We start from the raw sequence: 12,473 nt of genomic DNA, 5'->3' as shown, positions 1-12,473 counted from the left end.
TAGGTTGGTTAGGATAGGGTCGAACTCGATTGGTTTAGGTCTTAGGTTGGTCTGCTCTAACCTAGGTTGCCCGGATTAAACCATATATGTATTTTGTTATTTTTATTTACTTTATTCTTCCCCCTCTTTTTATTTTGCCCATTTTTTTAACACTTAACTTAAAAAAACATATCTTCCCAACTATGCATTGGACCTACATAGAGCCTCCAAGAATACAACCCTGAGGGAAGTACTTGTCCTTAAAGACTTGAACTCACAAAACCTCTCGTCAGGAAGAATACAACATCCCAACAAATGAGACATATCAAAGATGATTCCATCAATTTATAGTGTGGTGTATTATCTTGAGAATTAACTTGGAGATAGCATATCCATGTAATTGCTGAAACAAAGAATAAGTGAATGTATTAGTGCAATGGTAAGGTTGCTCTATTGTTAAGGGTGTCAATTTGGAACCGAAATCGAAACCGCCTGCGTAAAATCGTACCAAATCGTATCGTTGCAAAAATGGTATGATACGGTATGGTCAAATGGTATTGACCATGGTACGGTATGATATCGATATTGGATACAATACCGACTGTATGTACCGAAACTGTACCGTTATACTGAAACTATACCAAAATCATACCGTGTTGAGGAGCGTAAGAACATGTACTAAAGTAATAAAAAGCTTCTTCACTTCAGTGGCATTTTTGGTAAATAAGTATAAAAAATAGGAGAAAATTAAGAGGTGTGAGTGTCTAACGTTGTAAACAACGAGTAAAACAAGACATCTTTTGACTTCTTTTAATTTTTTTATATCGAAAACCGTGACAAGTGTAGCATTTCTAGTAAATAAATAAAAGAAATAGGAGAAAATTACTAGGGGTGAGTGTGTGACATGCTAAACAACGAGTAAAACAAGACAACTTTTGACTTTTCCATATCAGAAACCATGACATCTGACACACTTTCCTACTAACTAGAAAGTTGTCCCAAATGGCATGTCAAGTCATGCATGGGCCGGGATCATGGTGGGAGCCTCATACATCATGCATGAAATGCCAAATGTGATTTTCTAAACCGTTTCTTTATCGTTTTTATACCATTTTTATATCGTACCAAAATGGTACGGTATCGGTATTGAAAATATGATTTTTAAATGGTACGGTACGGTATCGGTATTGGGTACCTGTTTTTGGTACTGTACCGAAACCATACCGGTTGACACCCTTATCTATTGCGACTTAGTGGTCACGGGTTAGAGTTTGAAGATAGCCTCTCTACAAAGCAGAGGAAGGTTGTGTACATTATGACTCTGCCCAACAACAAATGGAGTTAGGGCTCATGATTAATGGCTCAATCATAAGTAAGTTCATTCCTCAACGGGGCATCCATCAGGGCTGCCCTTTGAACCCATACCTCTTTATACTTTGCCAGGATGCCCTTTCATCCTACTTTATTCAGGCTGAGCATAACCATATTATTCGTGAAGTTAAGACTAGTAGTTTAGGCATTGTTGTCTCCCACCTCCTAAAGCAGGATCTCATGAGATGGAAGTAATAAAATATTTGCTTGATGATTATTGCTATGTTTCTGGGCAGGAGATCAACATTAGTAAGTCAAGCATCCTCTTTAGCCCTTCCACTCCCACTACCCTCCAAACCGAAATTGCTAACCTATCTGGGTTTCATGTTGTCACAAACCATAAAACTTACTTTGGCCTCCCATCTGAATTTGGCCGCTCAAAACGTCATCTTTTTGCATACATAGTTGAATGTGTTGAAGCTAAACTTTCAGGTTGGAAGGAATCCCTTCTCTCAGTTGCAGGGAAGGAAATTCTAATTAAGTTAGTTATTCAGGCTTTGCCTACTTATGCAATGTCCATGTTCCTTTTGCCAATAGGCATAATTCGATGGTTTTGGTGGAGTGATGATAAAGGTAAAGGAGTTTATTGGTGTAAATGGGACTGTGTTTGCACTAGTAAACGAAATGGGGGCCTTGGTTTTAGAGAGTTGGGTAATTTCAACTATACTCTCCTTGCTTGGCAAGGTTGGACAATTCTTCACAACCCTGATGCCATTTGGGTTAAAGTATTAAAAGGAAAGTACTTTCCTCATACTTCATTTCTCGAGGTCCAACCTAGGCAACATTGTTCTTAGGGATGATGTAGTTTATACAAGGGCGAGATGTTCTAAATCAGGGCCTTAGACGAAGGATTGGGAATGGGGTTTCAACGCATACCTTATTGATGCTTGGCTTCCATCTCTCCTTGGAGGGTGCATCCGTAGCTGTCCTCCCCTCCCTTCCTATTCTTTAGTATCTGATCTAATCTACAATCCATCTAGAGAATGAAACTTTAACATTTTAAATAATCTCTTCTCAACCCTCGAGTCTTTTATCATTGTCCAAATTCTAATTTCAATTATGGATACCCCCGATAGTTGGATTTGGATTCCCTTCAAGAATGGATGCTTCTCCGTAAAGTCTGCCTATCATATATTGGTACAATCCTCTAACCAAGCCACCAAGTCTACCATAGACCCGTTTTGGACTTGGTTGTGGAAACTCCATATACTCCAAAAAATTAGCTTTTTCCTTGGAGATGTAGCTCTGAGTGTTTAACAATTAAGCAACTTTTGGTAGTTAGGAATTTGGCGACCTCCCCTCTTTGCCCCATTTAAAGACCAAGACGAAACCATCTCTCATGCCCTTTTCCATTGCCCCTTTACTATTGAGTATTGGCGGGCGTCCCCCTTGCGTGTTTCAACAAGCCAGTTTCAAGAAAATCATTTAAGAGATTGGATATCTATCTTATGCAATCTCTTTCGTGATTACCCAAATCAGAGGGATTTTAATATGTTATGGACATCCTTAATTTGGGTGATTTGGAAGTCAAGAAACAATGTTGTTTTTAAATTCACCCCCTGATTTACTATCTACTATGATTAATTTTCATCTTTTTGTAGAAGAAAATAATTTGAGGACTACCATTATCTCTAATAGCATTCCTCGTAGCCCTTCAATCATCTCATCCGACCGCCCTCCCCCATCTTGTTACATTTCTTTTACTGATGGTTCTTGGCTTCCCTCCTTATGCAAGGCTGGTCGTGGTTCTTTAATTCGTGACTCTGATGGTCGTTTCTTTGGCACCAGGTGTAAGCTAGTTTGGGTTCATCGGTTTCTTTGTTTGAAGTTGAGGCTATTAGTGACGTTTTGCTTCTTAGATGTAGCTTGCAAATTACCCACTTGATGGTTCTCTCAGACTGTCGTCCTATAGTGCTGGCCCTTAAGGCGTTTATCGTCTTCTTTAGATTGGGCCACTATGGTCGTTGTGGATGATGTTTTAGTTTTATCTCTTTCTTCTACGTATGTTTTCTTTACTTTAGTTTCTCGCTTTGTCATACATGAGGCTCACCTTTTAGCTAAAGACGCTTCCCCTTTTTTTTTGTCCCGTTTCTGGTGGCTTTCTCCCCCCCACTTTGTTACTTCTTGAAATCCTTTAGTTCGGATTTACCCTGTGACAGTGCTCCGTAATAAAATTGCTAATTCAGACAAAAAAAAAAAAAACAAATGGAGGTTCTTATGATCCAAATCAAACGGGAGGCCGGAGATAAACTATCAAAATCAATACTTTAGACTATAAAAACTTTAACCAAAGCAGCCACCAAAGTTTTGCTAAGGTTGAGCTATGGTTTGAGGTATCAGTATCGTCCGTATCGAGTGATACATAACAGTTTTGCTAGTCACCGATCTCGATATTGTGCCGATACCATATTGATAACACAATATGGACAAGGAGTAAAACAATTCAAAATCTTGTTTTTTTAAAGAGAAATTAAGGTTAAATTTGACCGATACAATCGATTCAGGCCGATACCTGCATTTGTTTTACAGGTGATCTATACACAATCCGATACCGTGCACTATAAAACCATGGGTTGAGCAATAGCGGACCATTGGGGCTGTAAACGGATCGGATTTGGCTCGGATAGTGCTATATCCGCATCCGCATTCGCATCCGATTAGCTATCGGACGGATTCGGATAGTGCTAAACGGATACACACACGGATCCGGATTGGATATTTTATCCGTTTACATGTAAATATAGCTTTTCAGATAGCTATACCCTATTTGTATCCGCATCCGTTTAGCTTTCGAAGAGATTCGGATAGTGCTAAACAGATACGGACATGGATATAGAAACGGATTTCGACTATTCATTTACACCCCTACGGACCATCTGTTTTTTTTGTTTGGTAGGACTAGCGGACCATCAATGCTTCCCAAAAGGAGGGGAGGGGAGGGAACCAAAGATTCTTAGTTCGGCTTGGAATAGTCCTCCAATTGCGCTTGACCTATTCTTCCAGTGTGCTCCATCAATCCAGTCCCAAATGAGACTCTACTTTAGGGCCTCTTAGAGCACGCCAAGTTTCTTTTAGGCCTCTATCGTCTAGAGGGAACCAAAGATTCTCAGTTCGGCTTGGAATAGTCCTCGAGTTGCGCTTGACCTATTCTTCCAGTGTGCTCCATCAATCCAGTCCCAAACGAGACTCTACTTTAGGGCCTCTTAGAGTACGCCAAGGTTCTTTTAGGCCTCTATCGTCTACAGGACTGCAATCCATCCTCGTGTTAAGTCAGTCACTAGAGCCTTCCAATTCGAATTCAGACCCAAATGCTCGATTTAACTGCCCTAGAACGCTGTTATGGGCATGGAGTGGGTTCAGGAAACAAATACTGAACTCTAAATGAAAATCAATCACAGGGAAGACCTCTGCATTATACTTGTTTGATGAAATGCCTATACGACCTTGAATTTCCTTTTGTTGGCAGTGACTATTATCATTTTCGGGGTTTTCTTGCACAAGCTCGGCAACACCACTGTAGGAAATCCGATATAAGTTGATTCAAAAAGACATGGATTCGCTACTTGCATCCTACCATGAATCTCCAATAGCCCAACTACAATTTTTCCGATTCAAACCATTAGACAGACCTGAAATTTCGAGAAATTCTTTGAGTATCTTTAAAATTGGAACCACGACTCGATCTGGTCAGCGCCATTACCATAGGAAGCCACCCAAAAATCTCAGATTTCCACGGCGCCCAAAGCTTCCACCAGACCCCATGGTCAATAAATCCATAAAGAAGAGAACTTCTGGAGCAGACCCATCATCTGATAATGATAATGCCGCTGAAGAGTATGATACTGCTGCCACTGTTGATGATGATCCTGTGTGGAGCTCAGACGAGATTGAAGCAATTTCATCTCTTTTCCAAGGAAGAATAGCTCAAAAACCCGGGAGTTTGAACAGGGAGAGGCCGCTCCCACTCTCACTTCCATACAAACTCAGACCATTGGGACTTCCTACATCTAAGAAACATGTGAGAATGATTACTCCACTCTCATCTAGATTGTCCTTGTCTAAGCAAGCATACAAGAACCCTGATTTCCTACTGGCTCTAGCTAGAGAAATTAGGGGGCTTCCATCAGATAAAGATGCATCTGAAATCCTCGATAAGTGGGTTCAGTTCCTCCGAAAGGGATCCCTGTCCTTAACAATACGGGAATTGGGTCATATGGGTCTTCCACAGAGAGCTCTGCAGACCTTCTGCTGGGCTCAGAAACAATCTCAACTCTTCCCGGATGACCGCATTCTTGCTTCAACCATTGAGATCTTAGCAAGGGCCCATGGACTGAAAATGCCTTTCGACTTGGAGAAGTTTATGAGTTCAGCCAGTCGGACTGTTATTGAGGCAATGGCAAGGGGCTTTATACGAGGAGGGAGTTTGAATCTAGCTAGGAAGCTGCTCTTAGTTGCCAAGGATAATAAAAGAACACTGGATGCAAGCATCCATGCAAAGCTGATACTAGAGCTTGGTAAGAACCCAGACAAATACAATCTTGTTTTGGCTCTACTAGATGAGCTTGCAGATAGAGATGATCTGCAACTGGAGCAGCAGGATTGTACAGCAGTCATGAAAGTCTGTATTAGGCTCAAGAAATTTGATATTGTTGAGAGTCTCTTTAACTGGTACAGGGAATCTGGACGTGACCTGAGTGTGGTCATGTACACTACTATGATCCATAGCCGGTACTCTGAGAAGAAATACAGGGAGGCACTCGCCCTGGTTTGGGAAATGGAGGGATCAAATTGTCTCTTTGATCTTCCAGCTTATCATGTTGTCATAAAACTGTGTGTCTGTTTGAATGACCTCTCAAGGGCTGTAAGATATTTCTCAAGACTCAAGGATGCAGGTTTCAGTCCAACATATGATATATACCGGAATTTGATCAAAATATATGCCGTTTCAGGGAGGTTAGCCAAGTGTAAGGAGCTCTGCCAGGATATAGGGTTGGCAGGATTCAAGTTGGATAAGCAGATGGAGTCTCTTTTCTTGGGTTTGGAAAGAAAAGTTGGTTCAGTTACATAAGAATTCCAGTTTGTCTGTTCAGGTGATCAAACTTCTCTTTTCATATTGGTTTATTTCTATAAATAGAGTATTTCTTATTGAGTATGGATTTCTATACCAACTGATGCCGCTTAGAATTATCAAAATTAAGGCAGAACAAATAACAAAAGGCACAGTAATAGGGATGGAGCTAATACTCATACATTCCGAGTCCTGAAACAAATGACTGCTTAATTAAATAAAGACATGTACATGTTTGTGTGAGTGTAAGAACCATAGGATCCTTCAATTGACAGAGGCCTTGCTGATTTAGTGGATAAGGCCATGAGTAAAAATGATTTGCACATTGAAAGGTTCTCCCTATCAGTTTCTGTTCCATTGATTTCCATTGGAGTTCATTTATTGGTTTTTGTCACTTGATAAATTTATATTTATTGGGTTGTGGTGTTATACATTCTGTTAGAATTGATACTAGGTCCTCTATCGTATGAATTAAGGAGATTCATTTCATCAATCACCTCAATCATGTCATACTATTTGTCTAATCTCCTGATATGTTTTATGTTTTCTTGACTTACATATAAGCTCGGTTTCTATAATGCCGTATTGACTATCCAATTAAATTCTTGAATATGGTGGATTATGGTGACATGATTGTTTGAACCAGGGATTTTTTGCTGCTGGAATAAAGTCTCCACCTGTTTCAAACTATTCTTTCCTGTAATTCTTTTTATGAAGCCTGATTGGTTGGTCCGATTGTCTGAGTGAGATACTTAGCAATTAGTTCCAGAGTAGGCTTGACCTTGACTTCCAAACAATCAACACCTAACAACGTGTAGAAGTTCACTCAAACACTACTTATATAAGGATGTAACCCCCAATCAATTTACACAGTTTAATAGAATTTTATTTGTGAAAGTGTGAGTTGAGTTCCTCTCCCCTACACCTCTTTTTTCATGTTACTGTTTATGGGTACTGTTCACAGTCCCAAAACAGCCTTTCATTGTCTTCTCTTCTTTCCCCATCACAGGCTGCTGGAATACCAAAACTAGCAAGCTTTTAAGCCCTTGATTCAACAAAAAAATCTCCTTACAACAGGGCTTATTTGCCATTCATAGCCCTAATTTCTAAATAGAGATCTAGTTGGCACCTACATAACTGTGTGCTTACCAAGCCATCATGGCAAGCTCATCCAGTTTTATTATTATTATTGACTTGAATTATTATTATAGAAACTACTCACTATCCAAGATCCGCTGTAACTAACAATGCTATTTCTGGAACACGGTACTCCATCCCTAGGCAGTTCTAATTCGATCAAATAGTAATGTTCTTTTTGGAGCGTTTCTACTGTTCTTTTGTTCCTTAAGAACTTTAATAGAGTAGAAACATGTTTGGTAATGCCGGTTCGGTTTTCTAGAATGAACTGGACATTTGGAACAAAACTTTTGAGAAACACAAAACAAAATTAAATTTTGTTTCTATCTCAGGAACAAATCAGAGGAACAAAGACGAACCCGTGAATACCCTTGACACTCACCCCTTGACCCTAACTCCTCTCTCTTCCTTCCTTTGAGTTCTGTTATGAACTCTTTCTTCTAATCAAGGTTCGAGGTCTCGCCGAGATCTTGGTTTCAATAGCTACCGAGTCAAAACCACTACTAAAATAGCAAATATACTAGGTTTCGGCCGAAATTTTGATCCAATCTCAATGAGACAAGGTCAAAATTTCGTCCTGTATCGCCTTGACTTCAAAATAATTTTAGAATCATTCCCTTATTTACCCAAATTTTCAACTTTCAATTGCTAAGGTTTTTTTTTTCTAATCTAAAAATTCTGTAAATCTTAACATGATAAAACATTGCTAAAAACTAAAAGAGTGAAGAAATAATCATTGTTCAAATTTGATTTGTATTTACTTGAGTTATGTTCCGGTCAAACTTTATTTGGTGTGTGGGTGTGTGAATACTGTTTAAAATCGTTCTAAATGGAAATAAATTTTTAGACACCAAAACAAAAGATTATTTTGCAGCTCTTTTGTTTTTTAGTGATGTTCTATCATAATAAGATCAATGGAATTTATAGATTTGAGAAAAAACATAGCATTTGAAAGTTGAAAATCACCCCTTCAAACGAAAATTCAATTGCTGTTGTTGTTCATCTTGTGGTTGACTTTTTATCCTATTGGAATTTGATTTTTTTAACTATTTTTATTGGATTCAAATAAGAGTATTTGTTTATTTATGAATAATATCTTTAGTAAATGAAATAAAAAAAAAATTTACTTAAATGATATTTGACATAAATAAGGGATGATTTTGGAATCTCGACGAAACCTCAAATTATGACTATCAATTTAGGGTCTGAAGTCAGACTACCATTTTGAGTGTGATTTTTAAAAAACTAGGTTCCACCATGCTTATATGGCCTAAAATAGACTGTACTACAAGTTTCATGACCTAATTAGGTCATATGACCCCTTAAATCTAGGGCCAAAATTTGAAGGGAAAAAAAAATGCTTTCAGCTGAGATCTCGGGTTTCGACTCAGACAATTCGATTTCAGGCTTGACTGAATCCATGCCCGAAACAGAGACCTCAAACCTTACTTTTAAGTTTTAACGGTTTACATTCTAGGCCTCTATCGTCTACAAGACTGCAATCCATCCTCGTGTTAAGTCAGTCAGTAGAGCCTTCCAAGTCAAATTCAGACCCAAATGCTCGATTTTAACTGCACTAGAGCACTGTTATGGGCATGGAGTGGGTTCAGGAAACAAATACTGAACTCTAAATCAAAACCAATCACAGGGAAGAGCTCTGCATTATACTTGTTTGATGAAATGCCAATACGACCTTGAATTTCCTTTCGTTGGCAGTGACTATTATCATTTTCGGGGTTTTCTTGCACAAGCTCGGCAACACTACTGTAGGAAATCCGATATAAGTTGATTCAAAAAAGACATGGATTCGCTACTTGCATCCTACCATGAATCTCCAATAGCCCAACTGCAATTTTTCCGATTCAAACCATTAGACAGACCTGAAATTTCGAGGAATTCTTTGAGTCTCTTTAAAATTGGAGCCTCGACTCGATCAGGTCAGCGCCATTACCATAGGAAGCCACCCAAAAATCTCAGATTTCCACGGCGCCCAAAGCTTCCACCAGACCCCATGGTCAATAAATCCATAAAGAAGAGAACTTCTGGAGCAGACCCATCATCTGATAATGATAATGCCGCTGAAGAGTATGATACTGCTGCCACTGTTGATGATGATCCTGTGTGGAGCTCAGGCGAGATTTAAGCAATTTCATCTCTTTTCCAAGGAAGAATAGCTCAAAAACCCTGGAGTTTGTACAGGGAGGCCTCTCCCACTCCCACATCCATGCAAACTCAGACCATTGGGACTTCCTACATCGAAGAAACATGTGAGAATGATTACTCCACTCTCATCTAGGTTGTCCTTGTCTAAGCAAGCACACAAGAACCCTGATTTCCTACTGGCTCTAGCTAGAGAAATTAGGGGGCTTCCATCAGATAAAGATACATCTGAAATTCGCGATAAGTGGGTTCAGTTCCTCCGAAAGGGATTTCTGTCCTTAACAATACGGGAATTGGGTCATGTGGGTCTTCCACAGAGAGCTCTGCAGACCTTCTGCTGGGCTAAGAAACAATCTCAACTCTTCCCGGATGACTGCATTCTTGCTTCAACCATTGAGATCTTAGCAAGGGCCCATGGACTGAAAATGCCTTTCGACTTGGAGAAGTTTATGAGTTCAGCCAGTCGGACTGTTATTGAGGCAATGGCAAGGGGCTTTGTACGAGGAGGGAGTTTGAATCTAGCTAGGAAGCTGCTCTTGGTTGCCAAGGATAATAAAATAACACTGGATGCAAGCATCCATGCAAAGCTGATACTAGAGCTTGGTAAGAACCCAGACACATACAATCTTGTTTTGGCTTTACTAGATGAGCTTGCAGATGGAGATGATCTGCAACTGGAGCAGCAGGATTGTACAGCAGTCATGAAAGTCTGTATTAGGCTCAAGAAATTTGATATTGTTGAGAGTCTCTTTAACTGGTACAGGGAATCTGGATGTGACCTGAGTGTGGTCAAGTACACTACTATGATCCATAGCCGGTACACTGAGAAGAAATACAGGGAGGCACTCGCCCTGGTTTGGGAAATGGAGGGATCAAATTGTCTCTCTGATCTTCCAGCTTATCGTGTTGTCATAAAACTGTGTCAGTTTGAATGACCTCTCAAGGGCTGTAAGATATTTCTCAAGACTCAAGGATGCAGGTTTCAGTCCAGCATATGATATATACCGGAATTTGATCAAGATATATGCAGTTTCAGGGAGGTTAGCCAAGTGTAAGGAGCTCTACAAGGATATAGAGATGGCAGGATTCAAGTTGGATAAGCAGATGGAGTCTCTTTTCTTGGTTCTGGGAAGAAAAGTTGGTTCAGTTACATAAGAATTCCAGTTTGTCTGTTCAGGTGATCAAACTTCTCTTTTCATATTGGTTTATTTCAATAAATAGAGTATTTCTTATTGAGTGTGCATTTCTATACCAACTGATGCCGCTTAGAATGATTAAAATTAAGGCAGAACAAATAACAGAAGAGACAGTAAGAGGATGTAGCTAATACTCATACCTTCTGAGTCCTCAAACAAATGACTGCTTAATTAAATAAAGACATGTACATGTTTGTGTGAGTGTAAGAACCATAGGATCCTTCAATTGACAGAGGCCTTGATGATTTAGTGGATAAGGCCATGAGTAAAGATGATTTGCACATTGGAAGGTTCTCCCTATCAATTTCTGTTCCATTGATTTCCATTGGAGTTCATTTGTTGGTTTTTGTCACTTGATAAATTGATATTAATTGGTTGTGGTCTTATACATTCTGTTAGAATTGACACTATGTCCTCTCTCCTATGAATTAAGGAGATTCATCTCATCAACCACCTCAGTCATGTCATACCATTTAGGTAATCCCCTGATATGTTTAATCTTTTCTTGACTTACATAGAAGCTCGGTTTTTATAGCACTGTAATACTGTATTGACTATCCAATTAAATTCTTGAATATGGATTATGATGACATGATTGTTTGAACCAGGGATTTTTTGTGACTGCAATGTAGTCTCCACCTGTTTCAAACTATTCTTTCCTGTAATTGTTTTTTTATGAAGCCTGATTGGTTGGTCCGATTGTCTGAGTGAGATACTTCCAAACAATCAACACCTGACAACGTGTACTCTGAGGACTTTCTAACCCAAGTCAGTCCATTGCCAACATAATTCATATGGAAAAAGGAAATTTTTTTGAAACCGATGTATCACATTTCAATTATAGCAATTGATCTATTGATCTTTTGATAGCCGACCCCATTTAGTTGGGATAAGGCTAAGTTGTTGATCTATTGATCTTTTGATAAACCATTTTATAGCAAGGTGATAAGCTTATGGGTTTTCTTAATTTTTTGGCTATGTTGTAGGCTTTTATGTGGTCTTTGTCATTTTGAGATTTGCCTTATATTGCATCATTCTGATATTTCCATTTAGTGCTATTCCAACCTAATGCAACCTGTGTCCAAAATTTTGTCTTATTTTGGTTGTGGGCTTTTGTTTTAAGTGTTCTATTGATAATGTATCTAATTAGAAGGTCCAAATTTTAGATCCATAGGGGGTTAAAGAGATTAATGTTCTAATTGTTTAAGTTAGATTAGGATACTTCATTAGCTAGATAGAACCCTATTTTGAGTCTACTTAATTAAATTAATATAAGAGAGTGATTAGGAGTCCTTTTATGAGTTAATGTTAGTGCTCAAGTCCATTAATTATTTTGTGGTTAATTTAATTTTGCTATAATTTGTTTGAAGTTCACTCAAACACTACTTATATAAGGATGTAACCCCCAATCAATTTACACAGTTGAATAGAATTTTATTTGTGAAAGTGTGTGAGTTATGAGTTCCTCTACCCTACCCCTCTTTTTTCATGTTACTGTTCATAGGTACTGTTCACAGTCCTAAAACAGCCTTTCAATGTCTTCTCTTTCTTTCCCCATGGCG

General features: G+C 38.9%; 1 protein-coding gene and 1 pseudogene across 1 annotated transcript; both read left to right on the top strand.

Annotated features, from left to right (window-relative positions):
• Positions 1-4,757: 4,757 nt before the first annotated feature.
• LOC122642143 (pentatricopeptide repeat-containing protein At2g01860-like) lies at positions 4,758-6,867 on the top strand. The gene has a single exon (XM_043835561.1). The coding sequence runs from the start codon at positions 4,901-4,903 to the stop codon at positions 6,416-6,418; it is 1,518 nt and encodes a 505-aa protein (XP_043691496.1). The 5' UTR covers positions 4,758-4,900; the 3' UTR covers positions 6,419-6,867.
• Positions 6,868-9,031: 2,164 nt separating this feature from the next.
• Positions 9,032-10,956, top strand: LOC122642318 (annotated as a pseudogene).
• Positions 10,957-12,473: the final 1,517 nt, after the last annotated feature.

The sequence above is a fragment of the Telopea speciosissima genome, chromosome 10 (assembly GCF_018873765.1).
Source record: "Telopea speciosissima isolate NSW1024214 ecotype Mountain lineage chromosome 10, Tspe_v1, whole genome shotgun sequence".
NCBI classification, from domain to species: domain Eukaryota; kingdom Viridiplantae; phylum Streptophyta; class Magnoliopsida; order Proteales; family Proteaceae; genus Telopea; species Telopea speciosissima.
The sequence above is the reverse complement of the archived record's forward strand: the minus strand, read 5'-3'. Positions and strand labels throughout refer to the sequence as shown.

Bases quoted from the DNA above. Each gene is read 5' to 3' on its own strand.
- LOC122642143 (XM_043835561.1), top strand. From the start codon at position 4,901: ATGGATTCGCTACTTGCATCCTACCATGAATCTCCAATAGCCCAACTA.